The 13,645-nt window shown below is 35.3% G+C and overlaps 1 protein-coding gene across 1 annotated transcript in view; it reads right to left on the minus strand.

Annotated features, from left to right (window-relative positions):
* LOC123880045 (glutamine synthetase 2 cytoplasmic) overlaps positions 1–13,645 on the minus strand; it is a 36,133-nt gene that overhangs the window by 6,395 nt on the left and 16,093 nt on the right. The window contains exons 2-3 of the mRNA XM_045927932.1: positions 2,218–2,263; positions 1,543–1,740 (exon numbers count right to left, since the gene is read on the minus strand). Coding sequence (XP_045783888.1) covers positions 1,543–1,740; positions 2,218–2,242 — 223 coding nt within the window. The 5' untranslated portion in view covers positions 2,243–2,263. The remainder of the gene's footprint in view (positions 1–1,542; positions 1,741–2,217; positions 2,264–13,645) is intronic.

The following is a 13,645-nucleotide window of genomic DNA, read 5'->3' on the forward strand; positions in this document are numbered from 1 at the left end:
ATTTAGGATTTACATGAAGCACCGCATCGAATCACGTGGAATCGTTTACGCCCACATGCCGCAGAGCCGACCGCATGTCCCCGATGGAGAAAATGTGCATGCCGTCGGAACTTTTTTTTTTATATCATGCTAAAAGTATGAAAAAACTAGTATTTTTCTCTTTTATTTTTAAGACTACAGTTTAGAGTGGTACACTAGTTAATAATATTTTATCTACTAACTATTTTAAATACGCACGGGGCACCTCTTTATAAGACGCCTCGACAGAATAATAATCTTAAAAACTATAAATACAGTTCCTACAAGTAGGTTATACGGCGTATGAATAAGAAAGAACTTTGTAAAAAAGTTTTAGGCTTGACATGATCTAGAATGAATGCTTAATTAGGATCAGAAAGCTACACATTTTGTGTGATACATGGACTACATTTCTACGACTGCTACGATATTGGTGTGAAACCTTTGAAATTCTCATCAAAGCTGCCCCTATTCGCTTGCTCTCTCGTATTGCATTCTACATCAAACATGCTTTCTAGAGTCTTCGGACAAAAATATGGTGGAAAGTGTTTTTTCATAACGCTGGTCTTTTTTATGGTACTCCACACTTGCAATGTAGCTTTTTCGTCTATTTCTTCGAGTATTTGTGTCCATTTTACAAAACTGTCTTAAAATCAGAAAAATATTTGATGTCATGACTATATTAAACATTTAAAAATATTATTATAACCAAATGGTACACTTCAAATTATAATGAGATGAACCCCGATCAACTGTTTGACTAACTGTCGAGCAAAATATAATAGGCGCCCTAAAATTGGATAACAAACATCGAAGTAACTGTAGCCATATTATGATAATTATGACCAAAACCTATTTACATATAAAAGATTGACCTATTTAATATAATGATGTGGGTATATGGTGCAGATGGTGTATACAAAACAGCTTCTGAATAGACTATGAAGGTCGCCGTATTACGTGATCTATGCTAATTGCAATGGTTAATGCGGACGTATTAAAAACGGACTCGTTTTAATAGGAGTGTAATGTTTCATTATTTGACGGGTTACCGAGAACCATGGTACAACTGATATAATTCTAAACTTATTTAAGACCAAAAAAACATGTATTATAATTTCTTTTTTGCTAAAATAACAGCGTTTAATAATAATAAATACTTAGAACGCGTTTGTTGTTTTGGCGATTCTCAAAAATCATCAGCGCTATTGTAGCAAACCAAAACAACGTTGGTGCGATGAATTACTTAGGCACATACGGTCTGTGCAGCCGAAAGATTGTCCGCGGAGGTCAAAACTAGTTAGACAACTAAGAATTGCATCGAATAACGAACATGGTGGACTAATAGTACGACGAAACACCGTAGTAAAAGATGAGGAACTTTTGTCCTCCGCAGACAATAGACCATTGTCTGCGCAGGCCCTTAGATCCCAATGAAGCACGGAATAGGATGTTGTGGAAAAATCGGAAGGTCTTGGACTAGTCATGGGGTGGTAGAACAGATAGGATTAGCATAAAACTCACCCTTTGGTTGTTTCGGAATGAATGTCAAAGTTCGATCCTTGCAGCGCAGGTGTTCGCCAGTGCCATCGATCCACACATACGTGGCCAGGATCCTGTCGACAGGCAGCGGAAGGTCATTGTACCGGCCCAGTAGAGTCTTGGATAATACTGCGTTTGGTGAGTTCGTCAGGACTGGCCCCGAAAGTATTTTTGGGTTATCTGTGAACATGTAATCTTACTCAATCACTGACTAATCACGAAATCTCAGGAACTAGGTTAAAGCCATGCTCGAACTATTAAAAATTATACATATAACTCAAATATAACTCATAAATTTTTCACGACACAAGAGATTTTGAGTTGTATTTTAGTTTGACAAGGATATCATAAGGTTGACAAATTAACAAATGTAACATATGCCATTTGGTTGCTATTTTTATCCCCCGACCCAAAAAGAGGGGTGTTATAAGTTTGTCGTGTGTATCGGTGTATCTGTCTGTGGCATCGTGGCTCCTAAACGAATGAACCGATTTTAATTTAGTTTTTTTTGTTTGAAAGGTGGCTTGGTCGAGAGTGTTCTTAACTATAATCCAAGAAAATCGGCTCAGCCGTTTGAAAGTTATCAGCTCTTTAAAAGTACGATATTAAAAATGACTTTACTGTAGGTATTCTATAATTTATAATAGTACTCCTTACCTTCTATCTTAGCCGAATCACTCATTTTGAATTATTTCAACGTGACCTGTAACAAAGACATGAAGAAATTACAAAACTGAAAATTATTTTAAGCAAAACGCACAATATTCCTTTTACTTATCAATAAAGGTAAGTTAAAACATCTACTCTATAGTATTAGGTATAAAGAGGTAATATTTGTTAGTTTGTATGTAGGGGGTAACCTCTCGAACTAATGCTCCCATCCCGAAAATTCTTTCACTGATAGAGAACTAGGTACATTACTAAACAACTGTAACCTATATGAAGCGGACGAAGTCATGAGAAATAACCAGTTAGAGACATAAATATGAATATACTTTACTAAATAGGCATGTTATTATACAAATTAATATATCTAGAACGGATGATTTACTCACACTATCACACTTACATATACAGGCGAAAGTTTGTGTGTATATCTATATGTGTATGTTTCAGTATTTCACGCTCAGTAATTCAGTAGTTTTAACTACTAAACGGATATGGCTGAAATTTAGAATGGATATACATTTTACCCTGGATTAACACAAAGGTTAATTTTTATCCCGGAAAATTAGAGTTCCTACTGGATTTTTTAAAAACTATATCCACTCGAACGCAGTCGCGGGCATCAGCTAGTAACAAGATAAAATCATTATGTTATTTCTGGAATCCACTGTTAGTAGGTATACTATCATACATATACTATACTAGCCGATGCCCGCGACTTCGCCCGCGTGAATTTAGGTTTTTTTGAAATCCCGTGGGAACTCTTTGATTTTCCGGGATAAAAAGTAGCCTATGTGCTAATCCAGGATATTATCTATCTCCATTCTGAATTTCAGCCAAATCCATCCAGTGGTTTTTGCGTGAAGGAGTAACAAACATACACACACACACACACACACACACTCACACACACACACACACACACACACACACACACACACACACACACACACACACACACACACACACATACAAACTTTCGCCTTTATAATATTAGTGTGATTTGATTTATGATATCATTCATTCGAAGAATTTCAGAAAAAAAACCTTTTTATTACCTTTTGATAACGATTGCGTTATCAATGTAAACAACAACTAATTGTATATAGGTTGTTTGGTAATTAGTATATATTGACGACACGTACCCATGCTACTTTGATCAGATAAACACAATGCTGAAGTATAATGACGAAATAAAATTATAAAAATTTCCATACAAAATTAAAAAAAAAAAAATTATGCCAAAGTTTTCACGACCCTAACGTGCCTTAACTCACTGAGATCGTTGGACATCTTTAGATAGGCCGAGGCCAACGATCTCAGTGAGTTAGGGCACATTAGGGCCATGAAAACTTGGTCATAAAATAAATTTAAAATTTTGTATGGAAATTTTTATAATTTTATTTCGTCATTTTACTTCAGCATTGTATTTATCAGATCAAAGTAGCATGGGTGCGTGTCGTCATTATATACTAATTACCAAACACCCTGTACATTGTACACATTAATCATTAGCTTACAACAATAATCTTTAGTAAACAAACTGCTTGTTTACGTAATTAAGTATAAAATATAATGGCAAAGCAAATATTTTTATTACTATTTGTGTTACTAGGTATAAAAAAGTATATTGAAATGAAAATCATTCATTTCATGATGGCCAACTAATGGCCGTTATGAATTCAAGATGCTAACACATAGCGAAATTTTCATGTGCAGCGACGTTTGTATACCTAAGACTGCGTATTTCGCTGTTAAAATATATGTATGTATGTCCTGCCCGTAAATATTGATTGAAATAGCATGCTACCACGCACGACCGGCGTGCTATCGAAAAGCGCACTCTTAAGACATTGGGAGCGTTAGTTGGCACCTTGCCCAGACCTATGGTAGGTATCACCCGAGTGACATTGGGAACACATATAAACAAAACTGTCCGTCTACATTTTCCTCGTGTAATCAGGAAGCTCGCTGACCAATTTCACACAAATACTAAGGAAATCGTTTATTTGCTTAAAATATCCATTTAGATAATATTCAATGAACACAATGAACAGGATTAAAACTGGTCGAGTGCGTGTTAGAAAATGCATGTTCTGTAGCCATGCTAATTGCTAAAAACTTTGGAGGTCATTATAGATTAAGAGGGGTAACGATTTCGGATATTACAGCTGGGGATGGGTTCACTTGATAAAGGTCTCTTTGATCCCAAATAATATTTAATATGAATCTGCTGCGCTGAGTGGCTGTGTTGACTAATTTTGGCGTAACTAAAAAAAATTGATTACATTATTTTATTTAAATCACAAAAAAAAAACTACTCAAAACATCAAAGAACAGGTCAAGTGCGTGTCACACTCACACACGAAGGATTTCGACTTTCGTACAAGATTATTCAATTTTAATTTACATTTTTTTATTATTATTTGTAGTTCCTTAATATATTTGTTGTTATAGTGGCAATAGAGATACACACTCTGTGAAAATTTCAAACTTCTACCTATTACGGTTTATGAGACACAGCCTGCTGACAGACAGACGGGTGGACGGACGGTGCGGACTTAACTATTATTCTATTATGTAATCGCATAAAACTACCATAAAAAAATACTGTCACGACTTCAATTAGTTAATAACCATAATCGTTAGACTGACACGACGACCATTCCAGTCTTGTCTTTACAAAGAAAGACAAGACACTTAAATGGTCTTTTGCATCGACAAATGGACGGATACATTCGTTGTTGATGGATCTATTTTCCATTACAAAGGCTAATGTAACTTTCTGAGCATATTTAAAAAAAAAAATACTAGAACAAAGTTTTAAGTGCTGAAGACACGTTTTGTTTGACTTCGGAATATTTTAGCCTGAAAGTATAATGTAAAGATCTAACCTTCAACAAAATCTATGCACTAGCACTAGACGCATTGTTTCGTAAACATATCTAACTACAGGTTCGCTTAGCTACTCGTTCGTACAAGTATTATTATCATATAAAATGAGGAAAATACGATTTGAGGTGGCGGCTGAATAAAATTACGCTTTTTTTGGTATTACCACAAAACGCGTTTTTCTTCGTGCTGTTACTATAAAATAATTTAAGGCATAAAAGGCTGCCTTTGCACCATCTAGTAAAGTTTCTTCTAATGTTTTCTGTCTATACATATATTTTTGTCTGCAATAAAGTTTTCTAAACAAAATAAAAAGTAACTTTAAAATGCAACAAAAAATAAGGAAGTACATTTTAAAAAAGTGAACAACGTTTTTATTGATTAACTAGCTGATGCCCGCAGCTTCGCCCGCGTGGATTGGTCAGATCCCCTGCAGCATCAGGATTGAGGAGTTGGACTCCAAATTTTTTATGAAACAATGTCGCAAAGTTCCTCTATCGATTAAAAAAGAAATGACGCAAATCGGTTCAGAAATCTCGGAGATTTCGGTGTACATAGGTAGAAAAACACAACTCCCTTTTTGAAAGTCGGTTAAAAAAGTAGCCTATTTTACGCCCTGGTCAATCCTCTACTTGCCTGTGAAAGTCCCGTCAAAATCGGTTCAGCCGTTCCAAAGATTAGCCTTTTCAAACAGACAGACAGACAGACAGCCAGACAGACAGACAGACAGACAGACAGACAGACAAAAATTTCAAAAACGTGTGATTCAGTTGTGGTATCGTTCAAATAACCATATGAGCTTAATATGAGGTAGTTATTTCGAAATTACAGACAGACACTCCAATTTTATTTATTAGTATAGATAAAGCTGATTCGTCCGAACGCGTTTAACTCAGTCTAAAGAGTTAACAAAAAACTGGCAAAAAAGTAACAGTTTTGTTCTTAATGGAACTCTTCTTTTTTATTCGTTTTCAATCAATCATTTTTTTCATCCACGATTTGTTTATCATTTTTTATCATCATGTTCTTGGTAGGTAAGTACATTTAAGGCAAAAAATATAAATAAACAGTAGCCGAATTTATACCTTCTTTGATCATCTTAATATTTTATCAAATCCGACATAATAATATGAAGAAACGAATCCGCTGAATTTGTAAATTGTGATATTCTGAAACTATAAAAATAACTCAAGTGCGAGTTGGACTCGCGCATGAAGGGTTCCATACCATCATACAAGAAAATAACACTTTTTTAAATTTACATAGCGGCAATTTTGAAATTTTTAGTATAGTGTTGTTATGGGGGCAATAGAAATACTCGTTCTGTGAAAATTTTAGATTTCTACTTATATGGTTCACGGGATACAGCCCGCTGACGGATGGACGGACGGGCAGACGAACGGACGGATGGAAGGACAGCGGAGTCTTAGTAATAGGGTCCCGTAAAGGAAACGTTAGGATTTTAATCTCTTGAATGCTTTTGAAGATCTTTTGCCTGGATTTTAGCCGAGCATTGAAAATGTCAGGATGCTCAATCTTATAAACATAAAACTGAATAAGAATAATGTAATTTATTACAAGGTACCGCTGGCTGAATATCAGAACTTTTCAGAAGAACTCAGGCTTTTGTTCTCAATACTGTTTTAAATTAACATCTAGTAGTTATCCATAGGTTTGTAGTTTGTACCACCTATTATATTTTAGAATTCTAATACGTCACGTTCAGAGAGATTTATGCTGAACCGAAAAATACGGTTTTATGGACTTATGCAACTACGAAATTGAAATTTTCCTATTCAGAGCGAAAACCTACAAGAATGAATTTATTAGTAGATAGGTTAATGCTGCAATATTATACCCAAAAATATGAATTTAAGTATGATTTATACTATTATACTATTCATATTTGTCTGCCAATTCGCACATGCGAGCATGACTATGGCCAAGCCCTTCTCATTCTGAGAGTAGAACTGTGTTCAGTAGTGAGCCGGATGGGTTGATTGTTGATTATTGAATACAATAATCTAATAGAGTTAGTACGTAAAAGTAGTAGGTATCTAGTCAATAGTACCTGCATGAAATCAGGGTTAAGTATTGTGTAGAAAAATAATAGCATTTTGATAATAAACACTGGGTTACACGTGTTACTTTGACAAGATGACAATCGTTTGGATACATCGAAATTTATAATAGACTTTATACCGTGAATTGTTTCACTGCCAAAAAAAGTGTTTACTTTTAGATCTGATCACACTTTAAATCCTACAAATGCATGTAATTATAAATATAACGCTATTAAATTTTTATGCCGGAAAAATCTATTAAAGATAATTCTACTCGCCGCCAGCCAACAAAAAATTCTTGAATCTACCCAGTGTCACTGATTCTACCTTATTCAACGATTATTAACGGTAGGGTCGTAGTGTAGGTAGATATTTAAAAAAAAAAGAGGGTAAATATCGATTACTCTCTGAAATCGTGCGATGTTGCCTGTAGGTTAAAGGGCTTAAGGTAAAAACTACATTGTTCATATCTGAAGAATGAAGCGAGGAAATATAATAGATGATCAAACGAACTTCTTAGTTGCGGATTAGGAAAGTTATTCCGAAAAAATGAACATTTCGTGCAGGATATACTTACTATACAGAAAATAATTGCAATTGACTTTTTAACTTATAATTCTTCGCTGTATAGGTGTAATTGTAGTCTAGTTAACAGGGCTAACTCCGTCACTCGTTTCATACAATCGTAGTTCCAAATTCATTTGAATATTAAGCAACCAAAGTCCATGAAATTTTGCAGACATATTCTAGAAACTAATATCTGTGTCTGTGGTGTTTTAGATTTTTCTAAAAATATGTAGTTTTAAAATTACAGGGGCTCAAAGATTTGTATGAAAAATTTTAAGACCGCGTAACTTTGAAACCGAATATTTTAACAGAAATCTGGAAAACCACAGACATAGATATTAGTTTCTAGAATATGTCTGCAAAATTTCATGGACTTCGGTTGCTTAATATTCAAATGAAATTGGAACTACGATTGTATGAAACGAGTGACGGAGGAGCCCTCTTAAGTGCAGTTTAAAAAGTTGAAGCTGTTTAGAATAATGATACTTTATTGAGTTTCGCCAATGACATTTGTAGCTCTTATTGTGCACTAGCCACCCGCCCCGGCTTCGCACGGGTGGACATTTATTTTTTCTATTTTCCGGGATAAAATATAGCCTATACGGATTCGGAAGAATCCCTCTAAATAATGGTAAAAGAAATTTTGAAATCGGTCCAGTAGTTTTTGAGCCTATTCAATACAAACATACAAAAATACAAAGGTTTCCTCTTTATAATATTAGTATAGATGATATACAACTTTTTTTAGATAAAACTGAAGCCATTAATAGCCTCTAATCATAGATATGTCCTCTAATAACCTATTATCGCACTAGAAAGGAGTGAAGTAAGCAATAATAAAATTAAACGGCAAAATTAGGTATACCTACTTAGTTTATCAGAAAGTCGTGTAAGCAGGTACCTACCCAACTTATCTGTTTAAACGAAAATACACTTTGATTGACGTTGCTTTTTATGTTATCACAATCAACAATCTGGATCGCGTGATAGCGGCGTTGATAATTTAACTGCAAAAGCACAAGTCCAAAGATCAAACACATTGCCGCAGAGTGAAAATCGATGCGTCTTTAATATCACAAGTTTATCTATGTAGGTAATGATGTACAAAATGTGCAGCGAAATGAAAAAGAGGAGCAAATGCGTACGTGAATGTATAGAGAGCACATACGGTTAATTTATCACTATCCATATTATAAATGAAAAAGTGTGTTTGTTTGTTGGTTTATTGGTTTGTCTTTCAATCACGTCGCAACGAAGCAGCCCATTGACGGGATTTCTTGAATAGGTAGGTATACTAAGTTAAAGTGACAAGCTACTTCTGATATTCCGGAAAATCTAAAAGTTCCCAAAGTATTTTCAAAAACTTTAAGCCCCGTGGACGAAGATAGACGCGGGCATCTGCAAATCCACACTAATATTATAAATGCGAAAGTGTGTCTGTCTGTCTGTTTATCTCTCTGTCTGTCTGTCTGCTACCTTTTCACGGCCCAAAAGTTTGACCGATTCTGACGAAATTTGGTACAGAGAGCTTATATCCCGAGGACAGACATAGGCTATTTTTAAGCCCGGAAAATCAAAGAGTTCCCACGGGATTCCCAAAAACCCATCCGCTTAATCGATTTGTATGGAATTTGGTACCGAGTACCGAGGTAGCTTGCGTCGCTGTAATTGACATAGGCAACTTTTTATCCCGGAAAATCGAACAGTTCCCACGGGATCTTCAAAACGCGGACGAAGTCGCGGGCATCCTCTAGTTATTTATAATAGGATACTGCGATAAGCTGTTCGTCGTAATTTGCAACGAATAGCTTACACCGCTAGATATTGAATTTCGAGACTGTGCAAGTCAGTGGTTTTTTATATCGTAGACCATACACCTAACATAGCTACTGTTTATTCAATACATAACGTGTCAGCTATTTAATATATTTTGTTTTAATTAATTTGTTCCTAATACATAGCGTAGGTAGTGGGCATACAGTTTACGGGGCAAGCGACGGGTCTGCCCGCGAAATTCAAATTTAATTTGGTTTTTCGCTTTAAACTAATACGACGAAGAATGCTTATGGCATTCTATTTACGACGATAACAGTATCATCCCCAACTATTTATATAAAAATCTTAAGAAATTTGCTCTAGTATCGACTGTAACTCACAGATTAGTCGACACTAGAGCTAATTTCTTAAACTGGACCTTATCAAGTAAAGAGTTTTATACTATAAACACGTGGAAATGATCCTGCCATTGTTGCCAATCCGCGAAATTCAAATTTTATTTGGTTTTCGCAATTTGTAAACTAATACGACAAAGTAGGCTTATGACATTCTAGTTGCAACAATGGCAGGATCATTTCCATCATCAGTGCCACGCACAGCGAGCTGCTGTCCCTATGAAAAAGGACCGTGTGGGTTCGAAACTAGTCGGGCTTACGTCGACTAAAAATGTGAGTATGGCCGTAACAATTTATACTTATGATACAGTTTACTCTAAAAAGAATTTCGCGCGTTGCTGCGTCTCTGCTATGTGGCTAGAGCCTATAGATACATAATTATTATATTCTGCGTAGATTTTCTACTTAGCTACCCAGCTAATCCAGCCCGCCTCCAGTCTCCATAACTGACCACTATTGAATAAACTGCGCCTTAAATACTGCGCATTTTTATTTATTTATGGTGGATATAGTAATGATATTGAAAACGACGAATCAAGACGGTTTAACTAAGTACCTATGCTATCAAAAATAGGTATATTCTTCGTCATTCGGACATCAGTTTTTAAGTGAACTTTTTTATTGAGATATAAACTTGACTGCGGTCTCTCCTAGTGGTAAGTGATGGTGCGGGTTAATTTGGAAGGGGTGTTTTATTAAACCCATGCGCCTTTGGTTTCTATACAGTATCGTACTGGAACACTAAAAGTCTTGGGGGCATGGCTTTACAGGTAGCGTGGTAATTAGCCACGGCCGAAGTCTCTCACTAGATCAGGCCAGTCGATATGAATTGATCAAATTTCCTCTGTCGGGAATCGGACCCGGAACCTTTCACTGATTAGACCACAGCGTTCATCGCGCTAAGGATGTCGTCAAAAACTTGAGGACTCTTTAAAAATAAATAATTTGAACAATTCGATCATTTTCAATATTGACCTTCAACAATAGACCTTGACACGTTGATAAAATCGGAAGTCAAGTTTCGGCTTTAATAAAATTCAATAATATAGATTGTAGAATAAAAAATTAGGTACCAGTTTAGATACCTTCTCATTCTCATCTGATTGTAAACTAGGCTTAGGTACAGGCTAAAATAGAAATGAGTGCATTGGGGAGGGCAGAATGTCGAATAATAGCCCCTGAGCTAATTTTACATTTATTTCTAATCCCTTGAAGGTTTTCTATGAAAAGCAATTTTAATACTACTCAGTAAAGCAGCAATGTAAACCCGACCAATGTCATATGGTGACTATGACCCCGCAGGTCATTTACAAATTCCCAAATTGCCCCTGTCATCGAACGCGGAAAGTACATCCCATTACAAGCATGGCGCTCATCACTGCACCACCGAGGTATACATATATGCAATTGAATTCTCTTTGTTCATAAAATATGCATGACAAAGAACAGTTGATTCATTGTAGAGTCCATTTATATTTTATATCAGTGGGTACCTACACAGATGCGTGTTTAACATGGAGATAAACATTCATCGTGTCATGGACATGTATTGGACGAGTATCAAGTAGTAAAGTCTTGGACAGATATGACGTTTTGACGCTAGCAACGCACGATAGCAACATATTATGACGTAGGTATCCTACGCATATCCTAAAACTTGTTATTCTTTTACTGCTAAAATTTATAATAATAATCAGTCTATCTGTAATCTGTGGATAAGTTACTTAGCTATTTGTCAGAAAAGACCACACAGTTGTTTGACAAATAACAATTTTGCTAAGTAGGTAACTTGAGGGTTAGCGTCAGGCAGGCGGCCGGCTGTTAAACTTCATGCCAAAACACCTTACAACATGTCATGTCGAAAAGGTGGATGGATTGCGTGAAAGAGGATATGCGTATAAAAGGCGTTGATTGATGGATGACAGAAGAGAGTGGAAGAGGAAGACATGTTGTGCCGACCCCACGTAGCATGGGATAAGGGCTGGAAGAAGAAGAAGGTAACTTGTCGACAAATTCCCATTGCACATAGGATTAATTGATGACAAGTTAGCCATTTATTGCTATTTCAGCTGTGGGGTGATTCGTTTACTTAGTGATCAACACTAAATGAGCACCGAGCTTATTACTATTGGGGTCACTCAGAAAAGCAGGTATTATTTAAATATTTTTATCGAATAATTGGAATGTCCTCTCAAAACCAACACAAAAAACACCAGGTTCAATGTGTAGAGGTTATCCGAGAGTTTTAATCTAAACAAACTAATGCCAAAATAAATAATTTAATTAGAGCGTGATTGCTATCACAACATCTAATTATCCAGTTCACAATCCAAATACCGAAAATATGCGATATCGCCCCGAATCTCGGAAGGAGACTAAACTAAAACCTTCGAAACACCCGTATTTATGCAAGTTCAATCTTGTTGGCCTCCTAGCAACAGATTGTATGACATCGAATGAGCCAAATATCGATTTTATCAAACTACCTGCATCAGGTAAATTAATAATTTTATATTATTTTTGACAACTCAAATCAATTTTTAAAAATAACCTTACATTACGGTAGCGGACTAGCCCGATAGGAGTATGACAGTTATATCAAACCAATATCCCAAAACGGTTTCTACGCAGCATCGGACCAGAACGTTATATGGCACGGCATCCCCAGTAGTTCTCCCACTAGATAGCTACAAATACAAACTAGTTATATTTAAAGTTTATAAACCGTAAACATCTTATGTGTACATACATAATAATTGTATTTACATAATCATGGAGATTCAAGAGATTTATTTATATACTGGTCTTAACTTTTAGTAATGTTTTGTAACTTACATCCTGATTTGCATACACTTTTATCTTATGAACTTTATTTGCAAACAAGTTGTGTAAAGTGTTGCCTTTTATTTCCCTCATATGGAAATTCAAGAGCTCTTGCAAGCTTATCGAAAATAATATTTGTTACGCAAAACTCATAAAATACCTACCTACACACTAAGAAAAGTTCTTTGTGCTCAAAGAACACTGGAGGCAGAGTAGAAACGAAGCATCGCGTCTTTTTTGGGTGTAACAAACGAAAGTAAACTTTATCTTGACTACTTAATATAGGTAAAAGTTTGCATGAAGCCAAAATATGTAAAATGCTTAAAATTAAATGTAAAAGGTGCAAATACTCGCGTTATCGTTGCGCGTCGATTGTTTTCGTTTTGTAATTTATTCCTCATTAAATAAAAATAAGTAAAATAAATAAAAAAATGTTCTTTATTTCAGGAAAACTTTATTTTAAAATGTATCTACATTACAATATGAAGATAAATGCAGTTTACTGTATAGTATGTATATAAGAAAAAAAACGCTTTCCGTTGTTTTCCGTTACAAGTTACAACCCTGCCACAATGTGTCTTGAGCATAAATCAATTTCATTTAGATGTATGACTGAATCAGATAATTTTGCCTACCTACTTACTATTTAGTTTTTGTCATATTTTTTATCAAATAATCTTTAATTTATAATACAGCATACTTATAATAATTAATGTTCAAGAAATATTAAAGTCTGATAAAAAAAAGTTGAAAAAACTATAACCCGACTACGGAAAAAATGAGACAACTTGAACCCGACTTGGTACAAGTAAAATAAACTAAAAAGAAAGAAACAAGACTGTGCTTAGTGCTATCATCGTCTTGATTGAGATTCAATACAAACGCCGTGGTCGTGCGTTGTCG

Source organism: Maniola jurtina, chromosome Z, assembly GCF_905333055.1.
Source record: "Maniola jurtina chromosome Z, ilManJurt1.1, whole genome shotgun sequence".
Classification (NCBI taxonomy): domain Eukaryota; kingdom Metazoa; phylum Arthropoda; class Insecta; order Lepidoptera; family Nymphalidae; genus Maniola; species Maniola jurtina.